At 37.7% G+C, this 13,723-nt stretch overlaps 1 protein-coding gene across 2 annotated transcripts; it reads left to right on the top strand.

Annotated features, from left to right (window-relative positions):
* Window positions 1-1,060: 1,060 nt before the first annotated feature.
* SYT4 (synaptotagmin 4) lies at window positions 1,061-13,440 on the top strand. Of its 2 annotated transcripts, XM_027671666.1 has the most exons (5): window positions 1,062-1,527; window positions 1,568-1,663; window positions 4,474-5,288; window positions 6,818-6,938; window positions 9,953-13,440. In XM_027671666.1, exons 2-5 carry the CDS (start codon window positions 1,630-1,632, stop codon window positions 10,258-10,260), a joined length of 1,278 nt encoding a protein of 425 aa, XP_027527467.1. In that variant the 5' UTR covers window positions 1,062-1,527; window positions 1,568-1,629; the 3' UTR covers window positions 10,261-13,440. The 2 variants fall into 2 exon arrangements, with proteins under 2 accessions (XP_027527468.1, XP_027527467.1); XM_027671667.1 differs by having other exon boundaries at window positions 1,061-1,663; window positions 4,474-5,282.
* The last annotated feature ends 283 nt before the right edge of the window (window positions 13,441-13,723 follow it).

Here is a 13,723-nt window from a genome sequence, read left to right as displayed (position 1 = left end):
AATTTTTTAAAACCCCAGGAGCTTCACTGACTTCATTACTTGAAAGTGGGACAAGACATGTTAGTTTCCAACTGGCCAATCATGGAGCAAGATTATGCCAGACTATGCCTGCATCTGGATTTTGTTATTTAGAAAAGCAACAACACCTGTTTCCCATTTATGCAGAAGAATTAGCAGTTGGGCTCCAAACTTGGCTGCTATGCTTCCTTTTGAATCCAGGAGAAGTCAGATGCCAGGTGCTGGCTTTTGCAGCTCTGTTTCACCACCAGGTAGCTTGGGTTATTATATGCTGTAGCAACTCCAGTTAGAGGCAGCCCTGCTTTCTTATCCTGTTCCCACCCATTCCTCCTGCCTGCCAGAGTGCCCCTGTCACCCCATCATACTCTCAGTTCACACTGGGAGACAGATACCTAAACCAGTAAAATCTAGAAGTATCCAGGTAGTGTCATCTCTTTCCGAGACCTGCAGGAAGGTCAAGAGGATTTCCAAAGTGGGGGTTGAATGTTTTTGTGGGGGTGGATGGTGGGAGGAAGCAGGGAGGAGGCACAGAGACAAGTCACATCCGGAGTTTTCATGACTCAAATTCAGTAAGTGTATCACGTTAGTCATAGGAAAAATGAGTGTCCTGCAGTTGGAGCCCAGGTGTCTGGACCATCTCATGTTGGCATCTCCTTCATGTTGTTGTAACATGTCCAGCTGATAGTTAATTAATCAAATAAATAGATTTTTCCCCCAGTAAAAGAGGCACACCCACGTATCTCGGAAGGTGCGCTGAATCACAGACCTTAGCATTTCACTGTCTGTGTCCGATGGAGGGGGGGAGCTCATAACCTGCAGCAAGGCAGTTAAAATAATCAATGAGTGCGTGTTTAATCCTGAGAAAGGGGAGGGGGGGTGGGAGGGAGGGAGGGAGAGAGACAGAGAGAGAGAGAGAGAGAGATGAAAGAAGGGAGGGAGGGTGTGGTGGCTGGGGAAGGGGGGGGGGGGGGGGGGGGGGGGGGGGGGGAGGCGGGAAAGGTGCTGATTTCAGCCCTGTAGCGTCAGGATTGCGTCAATTTGGGTTTCAACCACGTCTTCAGTCTCGGAGCAGAGCTACTCAGAAGAGCCAAAACAGGAAGGGGGTTGCAAATCAGTGTGCACAGGGGAGGACCGAAGGGTCCCCTCCCCCCCTTCTCCAGTCCCCTCACAGCCTTCTTCTCCACTGTCCCCACTGCTCGTGTCTCTGGGGTTTGGGGAGTTTTTTGCTTTTTTGTTGTTGTTTTCTTTTTTCCTCCTTTAATATATAGATATATATTTTCTTTTTTTAAACTGAGCTGGAAGACAGTTACTCGGGCGCTGTGAGACCGGGGGTGACAGCAAGGCAGTGCGTTTGGTGCTCCGGGCAGGTCGCTTGGCATCCGGGGAGGCGGCTCCCGCGCCCCTGGATCGCGGCTCCAGCACCGCGGAGAGCGCATCCAGCACCGCGGACAGCGGCTCCGAGCCCCGGGGAGCAGCTCCAGCACCGCGGAGAGCGGCTCCAGACCCCTTGCCAAAGGCTCCAAGCCCCGGCCAGCGGCTCCGAGCCCCGGCCAGCGGCTCCAAGCCCCGCGGACAGAGGCTCAGGACCCGCGGACATCGCACACCCCCAACATGGCTCCGATCGCCGACAGCCGCCAGCAGTTCGGTGAGTGCATCCCGTGCATCCCTGCCCCGGATCCCTTCACTGGGGGACGGGGGCTCTTCCTCTCCCCGGGAGAAAAGCAGCCTCCGCTGAGCTAGCCAGCGCCTCCCAGCACGCAGCTTGTTGGGAGGAACCTGGTTCCCCCCCACCCACCCCCTCCAGTTCTGTTCTATCTCAGAAGTTGTGTGAATTTTCTTTCTTTCTCTCCCCTCTCTTCCTTCCTCCCTACCCGTTCCCCCCCACCCCCTGGTAAAGTACCGGAAGAGATAAAGAGGTTTGTTGTAGGTGTGTTTTTTGGATGAGAGAGATTTGGGGTTGTTTTCCGTGTCTTGGTTAAAGTAGCATGCCTCCGGAGTTAAATGATGTAAGTGCATCCTGTGCCACACAGAAAATCTTTGTTCGAGACATTGTTGGAATAATTGCCCTTCCTTCTTTTTTCTTGTTTTAGGTCAATCGTTAGTTAAAGTGAAAGGCAGTCTTGCAAAGGGCTTTGTTAGGAAGATGAAGATACAGGATTTCAGTGTTTTTAGCTGAACAGCTGTATCTTGAGCACACTGGGTTCATTGAGAATAGCAGAGACGACAATGAACTTTTCAGTTTTGTCATTTCTATGCTCTGGATGTACTGTGATACCAGAAGTTTCAGAAATAGTCATATACATGCATTATAAAATACATACATAAATTGCTTTACTCAGAAAAGCAGTAAGTAGAAAGATTTCTGAACTCTGCTTTACAAATATTGACTCTAGTGTACATTATATTTGGTCTAGCAGTGGTTTGATTCAAAGATCATTCTACTGACTTAAGTGAAGAGAATCCAGATTTATATCACATAACTGGAATAATAATTTCCCCAAGAATCAATAGGTGATGCTTCCAATAATGCACTGCCTTGAATGTTAACATTATGAAAACTACAAGAAATTCAGATTGCAACGTAACTAGTTGTAAATATAAAAGCATTTTAGTTACCACTTCGTATTCTTTCCTATTCCACCCACTTGATATTTTTAACCACAACTGTGACATCATGGTTTTCTAATTACTTATTTAAGAAAGATAATTAATATTTTAAACATCAAATTGATTTTACCACTGCTTTCAGCAGTTGTAGAATTAAAGTAGAACATAGTATCCATTACTATAAAAAGTCTATCATCTCATGAGGAAGTATTGTAAATGTGCAAATCATTCTTAAAAGCCATTAAAGTATTCTGATTAGTTTTCAATTACTTTTAGCCTTCTACTTTTATACCATGCATGTTTAAATTTCTGAGGTCCAGGGAGTTCCTGAAACTCAGAGCCATGTGCTTAACTTAGGGAAAATACTTTTATTTATGTATAAGATTTTCATTCATTTCAGCAAGTTCTTACAATTAAGGGTATAGACTGGTACAGCTTGTAGGCGTAAGGAAAGTGACACGAATGTTGTCAGAAGAAATTAATATCCAGGTCTGATCCTTTCTGTGCTGGAACATTATGTCCTACTTTGTTCTGATAGTATTGTTGTGGATTCTTTTTTTTTTTCTGAATCATCCCACTAAAACGCAAAGGTATAGTGGCAGTGCATTTATCTGCCCAACTTTTACTGGATGGAGCTGATTCGATGATATATATGGGGAGATACTTTTGCTTTACTCATCCGGAATGATCATTTGCAAGAGAACCAGAACTGTTACATAATTGCCTTTATGCATAAACAATGTCATTCCATTAATATTCTACTGGACATTCACTGTTGCAGGGAATAAAGATTAAGCTCTGATTGTTACATTGTGGGAGGTTTAAACTCATTTAGTAATGTTACTTATGGACAAAATTGGATTTCCAATTAGATGTGCTCATTTACCCTTCGATGCATGCTTTGAAGGACTAATGATGCTCTATATGTAAGCAATGTATCCACATGGCAATGGAGGTTGTAAGACTTGCTCAGGTTTCTCTTTATTCAGTTGAAGGATAGGATTCATATTAAGGTAGAAGAGATTTAGTATTTTAATGTTTGTCCTATATACTCCTAAGAAGTACTGACCCTTTCTGTAAACTCCCCATAAGCTTTGATTCATAGTGTCTTAAATGTAAAGCTTGGTGGTTATCAATGACACATATAACAGGTTTTTTTCAGCTTTGAACTCATATGTGACTACCTAATGTCACATCCATCTGGAAAAGACACTTGGTATGTAATTATTCTAAATTTTCTTGATAGACTTCCCCCTGCAAAGTATTGAAAATCCCAGTGAAACTGTTGAGTGCTATAACCTCCAATTAAACTCACTTCTTTCAAGAGATATCTCCAGGCAATTATGGGATCAGACCATAAAAAATGAGTTAATTGAGTGTACAAAGTATTCAAGGAAATAGTATGAAAAGCAGATGATGTATCTACAAGTAATGCATATTTCAGAATATGTTTTGTCTAACCAACAAAACTCATAAACTCAAAGCTGAAATCTTTTGAGAGCTGGTATTGCTCACAGACATATAAACTTAGAAACCACACACAGAGGCTTGAGGTAGTCGAGTAATTATGAACTGTGATTATTATTAGGATGGGAATAGTATTTTCCTCCCTAACACTCCGTGTATGGAAAAATACTAGCACAACAAGCATTCCTTAGTGTGGGACTGCACTCTCATGCCTGCAGGTGGCGAGCAATATGTACAATGCAAAGCCCTCTCAGTCTGTCGATCCTGCTGCTGTTACCATCTCATGTCAGTCTGGTTTGCTAAATTAGTACTTTATTAAATATCACACAGAGTCCAAAGCATCACTGCTTATGTGCTTGTTGCTATTTATTTGGTTTGCAGATGAAATTCCTACAGTGGTTGGGATCTTTAGTGCGTTTGGCCTTGTCTTCTCTGTCTCCCTATTTGCTTGGATCTGCTGCCAACGCAAATCTTCCAAATCCAATAAGACCCCTCCATATAAGTTTGTCCATGTTCTGAAGGGGGTTGATATTTACCCTGAGAATCTCAACAGCAAGAAGAAGTTTGGGGCAGATGATAAAAGTGAAGCAAAGAACAAATCAGCAGTGGCAAAGAATTCTCTCCATCTTGACCTGGAGAAGAGAGATCTAAATGGCAACTTCCCCAAAACAACCACAAAAACGCAGAGCTCTCCAGATCTTGAAAATGGTTCTCCCAAGCACTTTGCAGAAAGGAAGAAAGATTCAGTATCCCCCGATAGTTTAAAATCCATCACGTCCCTGTCATCTGAAGATAAACAAGACAAGCTAGGAACTCTCTTTTTCTCCTTAGAGTACAACTTTGAGAAAAAGGCATTTGTAGTGAACATCAAAGAAGCTCGTGGACTGCCAGCAATGGATGAACAGTCAATGACTTCTGATCCCTACATCAAAATGACAATCCTGCCTGAGAAAAAGCATAAGGTGAAAACCAGAGTGCTGAGAAAAACCTTAGATCCAGCTTTCGATGAGACTTTCACGTTTTATGGGATCCCCTACAGCCAAATTCAAGACCTAACACTTCACTTCATGGTCTTGAGCTTTGACAGATTTTCCAGAGATGATGTCATTGGAGAAGTCCTCATTCCTCTCGCTGGAATTGAACTCTCAGAAGGAAGGTTGCTCATGGACAGAGAGATCATCAAAAGAAATGTTAGGGTAACATCTTATTTATTTAAACTTTAAGAATGTTTTGTTAGTGTTAGCTATGATTCTTGGGTAACGCTGCCACCATTTTAGAAAGACAAGTGAAAAAGCTCACCATGTGATTCATGGAGATGCTTTCATAATGGCGGTATGAGGAAGCCATTACATAAATGCAATCAAAAAAACCATTAAATTGAGCATGTTGCAAGAAATTGTTGATGTCCTAAACTCTAATTGTTTATTCAGCAGGTCCAGAAGGTTTAAGTGGACCAATTTATGCTAGGTCAAATGGCCTCAATCTAGACTAATTCGTTTTTAATTGCTTTTAAATGCAAGAGTATAAATATTTATATATTATTCCCTTACTTTTCCCTCCCCTTTTCTATTTGATGTCATTCTTTCTTAAATTTTAATGAAGTCAAAGTAAATCTTTCATTTCTACTACATGGGTTGTGTAGCAGATTCTTAAAGAATGTAGGTAGTCTTTAGTTACTAGAATTGGAACCTGTTAGGGACCACATTGTTGATGCAGTAGTCTGTTCTTGCACTTTGGTGCTGTTATTACCTTCTCTCTTGTGAATTTTGACACAAGCTGCAGCTTTGCTAAAGATAGTAAGACACGAGGGAAAAGCCAAAAACTTACTGAAGTCAATGGCAAAACCTACTGACTTCACTGGGATAAAAATATTTCATACCATGTTGTCTCATTTCTAAATATAAGGATCATTTACAGCCATCACAGCTGCAAGACAGAAATGCACATGCATCACACACACTTCTCTTAATCTCTACTAAGGAGATGAAATGTGTATTGACTTTCAATTTGATTGTTTTCAAAGAGCAAGCATACTGCCAAATCAAATAAATGTCTACTAGACACCATACCTATAACTAATATTGTTATTTTGCAATTCTATCACTATATTACAACAAATATAACTATATCACTGATCTTTTGTTGATAACTTATTGGATTTTCTGGTATAGAAGATACTACCTTTTCTTGTTTTCCTTCTTCCTGTGAAATAAATTACTGTTAATTCAAATCTAATAATCATAGAGAAATTCTTTGATCTCACCTTTATTTCATGTATATTATACTGCTTTGAAAAGTGTCAAGAGCTAACAGTTTGAATCATTCATGTTTAAAATGTTTTACTGAATATTTTTTATTTGCCTTCATTAGATTTCCCCCCTCCAATACATCTATATGGAATTTTGTTTGGGTTAAGATATTTTTTTTGTTTACTGAGATTTCTTTTTTCTAAGAATGTAGGATTTCAGTTCTACCCTCTGAAGCTAATGATGCCATGTAAACCTATACTTTCATTTATTTATTATTTATTTTTGTTCAGTCTAATAAGCAATCATAAGAAAAGCTATACAACTACAGTAGAAGGAAATTATATTCACTATGTTATATACTTTTGCATAGTTTTAGAGCATACACTTATGTAACATTTCATAAATCTTCTTAATTCTGTCAGTATAATTGCTTATAAATAGTTTTATTTCTTTTTTCTTTTCTTTGCTTTCCTCAGAAGTCATCTGGGCGTGGAGAATTACTGGTGTCTCTCTGTTATCAGTCTACAACAAACACACTCACTGTTGTTGTTTTAAAAGCCAGGCATCTACCTAAATCTGATGTGTCAGGATTATCAGGTAATGGTTTTAATAATGGATGTGCCCTAAGAATACAAAAGAGAATGAGAGAACACAGCTGAAATGCGGCATTTCAAATCCCATAAATGCAGAAATGGTGTTTCTATTATTTACAGCCTATTCATTTTATTCATATCTAGGTCAACATTTTATTTTCAGGATATGTATTTTACAAATTTGCTCTTCAATCACACCAAAAAAGGTGGCATCTGTTAGCAGTGGAAACCAATGAGTTTTTTGATTGTCTTGAACAGAGTCCATCTGCCATAACTATGAGATGTTGTTTGGAGATACTAAAAGCTTTTATTTATGACAAAAAATCAGTTTATTTGTACAAGATCAGTATTGAGTGAGATCATCATATGGTTTATCTCAGCTTTGCACCAAGAAAAGCAACCAGTTACATCTGTGTTGAATGTGGAACACTGAGCACTAGCATTTCTTTGGCAAGGTGAAAAGGTGAACTATTGCCAGTGTTGGAAGCAGGCTGTAACACTACACCCATGCTTTATCGTGATCCAAATTTAGGGTGCACTAAGATGGATCAGGTTTTGCCCTCTCTCCTCCTTGACTTATACCATTTCACATTCAGAGAAACCTCCTTTGAAGCCAATTCTGGAATAGCATTTAGATGCACAGTAAGTCTAGATAACATAATAACAGTATAAAATTTAATGTTCAATATGTAAGGATAAGACTAACACACAAAACCAACAGTAGACAACAAAGGACTACTGTAACACATCTACTGCCGATTCTTTATACAACCAATAGTCTTTCATTTCACAGGATTGTTTGAAAGAAGCAGAAGATGAAGTAGTTTTGGGAAACACGGGATAGTAATTACTATAGCCAATAATACAGTTTTTCTATTTCTCGTATCAAAAAATACTGCAATTTATCTAGAAAACCATTCTGTTCTGGATCCAACGCAACAAACCTATAGGTAACTCCCCTCAAGTTCCATTTAAATCCTCCTTCTGATCTCAATTTTGTTCACATATCAGAAGGAGAAAGGATGTAAATGGAGCCCAACAACCTACTCCACTAAAAGAGCGTCACATGAGAGGTTGGAGGTTTCATGAAGACAGTGTGACAGCAAGCTGATCTCAACAAACCAAGCCTGGCTGAGGTTTATACAGGCAGGAAAACAGATTGATTAAAAAAAACCCCTCTGCTCACAACAGCCACCTGGACCCCGTAGAATATCCAAACTACACATTTGTTTACTGTACCTCTTACCAGTACAGCTATAATTAAAAAAAAAAAAAATTATAAAGCTTTTTCTGCTTCCCTCAGTGGATCCTTGGTAACCATGGTGGAAATTTAGTATTTCTACAGGCAGCTGTGCTATACCTGGACACCTACTTTATTTAGGCAGTTCCTCATTGTTTTCTGTTCATCCATAAGGTCAGGTTCAACAGATATTTGGGTGTCAGCAGTATACTGCACTCAAGACAGTTATTATTTCCTCTGTTACTTTCCCCTCATCCCAACATTAATCTTGGACAAAGAAGAGGATGAAATAGTGTTTCTATGGGATAGACTAAACAATTGCATAGTTTAACCTCCTTAGAAAGAGGGATTTTTTTTGTTTTTACTCAGAAGCTGTTCCATTTTCACAACCTCCTTGGTTTCCTTGGTCACTGGCATTGAGGTCTCCTAATAGACCTAATGAAATCAAGTGGAACACTCTGGAACTTATCTAGTGCCTGGTCAGAGACAGCAGTCAGAAAATGTCCTTTAAAAAGAAATGAAAAATGGTGTGAATCATCTGATGGATATTGATTTTGATACTTTTAATGTTTGTGGGACACATATTAATTTCAAAACCAATGAACATATTCATCACATGAAGCTTTATTTCTGATACGTTTATTATGGCAATGGAGTATGAAAGTGAAGAGGTATTCTGTTATACCCCATTCCTGGTAGACTGCTTTAAGTTCAAAGAAAAAAATACCTTTTAATCATCCAACTGTTTCAGTCTGATAACTCTGACATAACACTTGTAAATACAGGTCAGTTTTAATATTACTTTTTCTAAAAAAAGTATTCAACTATTCTTGATGATTAACTGGGTAATTGTTTACAAAGAATATCTTGTTCAATAGAAAAGATTTTGTACTACATCACAGCACCATGAGAACCTGGAAACAGGCCCACATTTGCACTGAATAAGTGCCAAGGTACTTGAAAGCAATGGTTTTTAAAATGTTCTATAGAATTCCTCTGAAAGAAGAAATATGGCCATTGTTGAAGAAAATAACAAGGGAATCTCAAAACAATTGAATAATTATGAGGAACATAAACACCCAAAGTTGGTTGACAGCTGAAAAAATGGACATTTTCCTTTCCCTTATTCGATAATAGTAGAGCACAGATATAAAGTCAAATACATATCTTAACAACAGACATACCAATACATTTAAAGTTTTGTGTCAAATTTGTTCAATTGCAATCTGTGGCAGCAATTTAATCAAGCTGATTGACTTTGGTAGAACCACAGCAGAAATATCACATCCATTTACCATTCTCTCAGTAAAAGTTTATTCTCTTCTTTCTGAGGTTTTTCTTTTCATGAGTCTTATTAGCACTGATGGTAAAATGTGTGTAAAGCAGATTTCTGTTACACATAAATATGTAATGATACATAATTTTCAGAGTCCCTCAGAAATTTGTGCACTTTCAGACCACCTTTGCAGGTGGTAGGGAAGTTGTTAGGGTTAAAGGACTATGCGAGAGGATTTATCTCATAAAGGAGACACCTGTATTTGATCACAGTCTAAACCTCACTGGCTATCTTGGTCATATCTTTGGTGCCCGTAAAGGGATATCGAAGGGGTAATTCAGCTGTAAACAAAAAGATTGGATGAGATGAATCATCTGTAATAGCTTGAAACATCTACTCATTGTGATGTAATTACAGTTATGGAATTTACTGTTAATTAGATGGAATAATTTCTAAACAACACTTTTCAATATCTGACCTGTGCTCTTTCTTTTCATTTCAGACCCTTACGTCAAAGTGAACCTGTACCACGCTAAGAAGAGAATTTCCAAAAAGAAAACCCATGTGAAGAAGTGCACCCCCAATGCAGTGTTCAATGAATTGTTTGTCTTTGATATTCCTTGTGAGGGCCTTGATGATATCAGCATTGAATTTCTGGTTTTAGATTCAGATAGGGGGTCAAGGAATGAGGTCATTGGCCGGTTAACTTTGGGATCTTCAGCAGAAGGAACAGGTGGAGAGCACTGGAAAGAAATTTGTGAATATCCCAGGAGACAAATTGCCAAATGGCATATGTTATGTGATGGTTAGCAGCTTAGAGAGGGATTGGAACTTTTAAAACTATATATATATTTCCATAGGCAAGGAGCAAGTTTTTTTCTTTGCTATGTATAGTTACAAGCTTTTAATTACAATACTTTTTTTTTTTTTGGGTGGGGGGGTTGAAATAAAACTGAATTGAATTATCAGAACAGAAGGTAACTAAATTTTCACAGTAAATAACAGAATTTCTATATCATTAGACTTTAACGTAATGGGATCAGATTCATATTATTCTAGAGTTTAAATAGGCTGTAACTTCTGAAGCACTATGAACTTCAATAGGAACAGACTATATTTTATGAAAAAGTCACTGGAAACTTTATTATTACTGTTATATAGAAGAAGATAACCTCATTATAAAATAGCACTAGCTTTGAAAAACCCCACCTATGGCTTATTGATAAGGGGATGAATTTATAAAAGCCATGGGGAATGAGGGTAAGTAGGAGGGGAATTCCTTCTGCCCCTCCACCAAAAACCTTCTTTTATGAAACTTTAATTACTGTTTGTAAGTTTTGGTTATTTATACTTTGATCATCCCAAAGAATGAAGAGGTTTTCAACATTTTGTTTTACATATCACCGCATGTGCAACTAGTTGTTTTATGTGTGGAAATACTACATCATTATTTACACTTGGATTTTTTAATATGTATTTAAATAATTTATTTTATTACAGTGACCAAAATAGATTCATTCTTCAAATTATTGAGCAAGTTAACAAACATTTTTTTGTTAAAAGGGCTCCTTTACGGGTGACTGTACATGTTACAGTATAGCTAGAATTTGGGGGTTGATATGGCTTGCATTTTTTTCCTCTAGGTAGGATTACACTTTAAGCATTTCAAGCCATAGAAAAACAATTCTGTTGAGCTGAGGTAACACACAGGATATTACAGTCAATGACTTTTCACCAACTATTTTTTAATCATTCAATAGTACTTAAAGAAAAGCTGTTTCTTTTTGTTTCATTAAAGAATTAAAAAATAGTGAGACAGAGAACAAAACCTTATTCTGCTGTTTAACTTCCTGAATTGTAATTGATGTCATTACAGTCAGTACCAATCTACAAATTTAAAGAATTTTTAAAACTTTTGCAGAATAGGAAATCAAGCTCACATTATAATTTCTCAAGTATTATGTAGACAAAGTACTTGGAAAGTGCTTTTCACTTAGATTATATGAATTAATGTACATTACTGATTGTACTGAAAATTGGTGGTGGTGGTAAGGGAAAATAACATTTCATGTCAGCATGACACATGTCTATTTAAACTTAAACTGTGTCAGGCTGGGGAAATATCAAGTGTATCAATATACAAATAAAGCATTTAGACCTGTGAAATTTAGTCTTGGTCACACCAGATAGGTTTTTAGGTTGTCAGAACTATAGCACAACTATAAGCAGATCATTTCCTACGGTTTGTACACTAATTTCTGATACAGAATTGTTTGCAAATATTAGTCCTGCTTAATTTTCAATTATAATATATATAAAGAAGAAGATAATGATGTTAGTTGTTGACATAAGAAGGATTTTAAAAGTGGAAAACCATTTTCAGTATTTTTGCATCTGTCATTTTGTCATGTGTAGTCCCATTGAAGTAAATGAGATTCTTTGGGAATTAAGGTATTGCTCAGTGTGAGTAAAGGTAGCAGGATGGGCATACCAGGTTAAAAAAAACCACAAACATACATTGAATGTCAAACTACTTTCATTAAACAACAGACTTAGGTCCTATTAAAAACTATTGGGGATTTGTTGTCTACTTTACCTGTTCTCATATGGCCAAACTATGTTTGCAGGAAAGGACACTGAAATATGAAATATGCAAGTAGACAAATAGTACTGGAAGAATTCCATTGAGGTTCTTCCAGGTTTTGTGTCAGTATTTTCTCCAGTTTTTGAGAATGTGTTTGATACAACAGTGTTTATAGATTTCTGTAAAAATACATTTTCAAAATAACATAAACATGCTTTTTATGATAATGCTCAATGTAAAAATATTGCGTATTGTATGTATAAAGGAGAGGAATCTTTTTTGATTATTTCTTTAGAAAGCTGATCAACTGCTTAAGGGCTAGAGTTTGCCAGCCACATTCAAGCAGAGCTAACCCAAAGCCACCAAGTGAAAGGAAAGATGCCCACAGGTTTCAGAGGGGTTTGAAGTGCATTCACAGAGCAAAACTCTTCTTCTGAGTCAACCCAGCAATGTCACTGGGACCATGGATAAGGATAGATAAGGGGATACTGTTTGATCCAATGGAGACTGGGAGAGTTTAAGTTCAGTATCACACAACCAGAGTTGTTACAATTTCTAGTAAGGAGAGAACTATACTGAAAGTGATTGCATGAAAGAGAGTGGGACAGCTTGTAATGAGCAAAAGATGGAGGTTTTGTATATTGGCCCATAAGTAGTACATTGTGTCTAAAAATCAGATGACAGGACTCATCTGTCTCCAATGGAAACAAAATACAACATTAGGAGATAATAGTTCCATCTTTTTGAATTAAAGCTGGGCTGTGATCATCTTTCATTTTGCATCCAACAAGTCGTCATCAATTTTTTCTTAATTTTTTTTTTCTTTTGAGTTTCTGTAGCAGCTTGAGGGTTAATATTTCTACCAGCTAAATGCAATTGTTGCTGGGGGATGGGGGGGAAGCAACAGACGGGGGAAGCAAAGATACTTTTATCAAATCTAAAATACCCTGTAAATAGATTTGATTTTTTTTTTCCATTTGAAGCAATGTTTAGCTTGGAAAGCTGAGTAAAGACGACTTGTAACTCATTTTAAACCAGACAAGGCAGGAGCAAATGTAGACCTGTACTGAGATAAGAAATTCTGCTGTTTTATAAAAGTATTCAATTCTCATTGTGAATATCTTGAACTCTGTTAAGGATACTGTACTGTATTAAACATGTAAAAAATGATGTTTGTCTAAGTAGCTTACAAAAATAATAACTCCTTGAATGGGAGACTACTCATGTCTGGAGATCTGTCGTAACTAAATACCTGATTCGTTATGGTGTTGTAACTTAATAGAAGCTATTCAAGAGGAAGCATGGTGTATGAGATTTTGTAAGTTATTTGTGCTGGTTCTGTATGTTGTGCCATCTGTGTAAGACAAGAATAAACTGCTGCTTTTGTTCATCCCATCCTAAAATAACTATCCCATCAATGTATCTTTTCCAGAGATTTTGGCTATTTTTTGTGTTCATGGTCTACTTTCTCATGCTTCTATCAAAAAACGTTTGACTCGCAACGTCTTCCTCTTCTCACAGAGGTGGATTAGACTTGTTCTGCCAAATACTACCCATGTATATCACACGTTCTTCATTCCTAGCAGCTTCCTGTATACTTATATTAATCTTGGATTGTACTGTACACTCAGACTATAACCTGGAACATAGCCCTACATGGACTAATATACAGATGTAAGGAAGATTGAA

Source organism: Neopelma chrysocephalum, unplaced genomic scaffold, assembly GCF_003984885.1.
Source record: "Neopelma chrysocephalum unplaced genomic scaffold, ASM398488v2 Primary Assembly neopelma1_97116, whole genome shotgun sequence".
NCBI lineage: Eukaryota > Metazoa > Chordata > Aves > Passeriformes > Pipridae > Neopelma > Neopelma chrysocephalum.
This window is presented reverse-complemented; position numbering and strand designations above follow the sequence as displayed.

Bases quoted from the DNA above. Each gene is read 5' to 3' on its own strand.
- SYT4 (XM_027671666.1), top strand. From the start codon at position 1,630: ATGGCTCCGATCGCCGACAGCCGCCAGCAGTTCG. The intron at 1,664-4,473 runs GTGAGTGCATCC...TTTGGTTTGCAG, and splicing joins CGACAGCCGCCAGCAGTTCG to ATGAAATTCCTACAGTGGTT. The intron at 5,289-6,817 runs GTAACATCTTAT...TGCTTTCCTCAG, and splicing joins TCATCAAAAGAAATGTTAGG to AAGTCATCTGGGCGTGGAGA.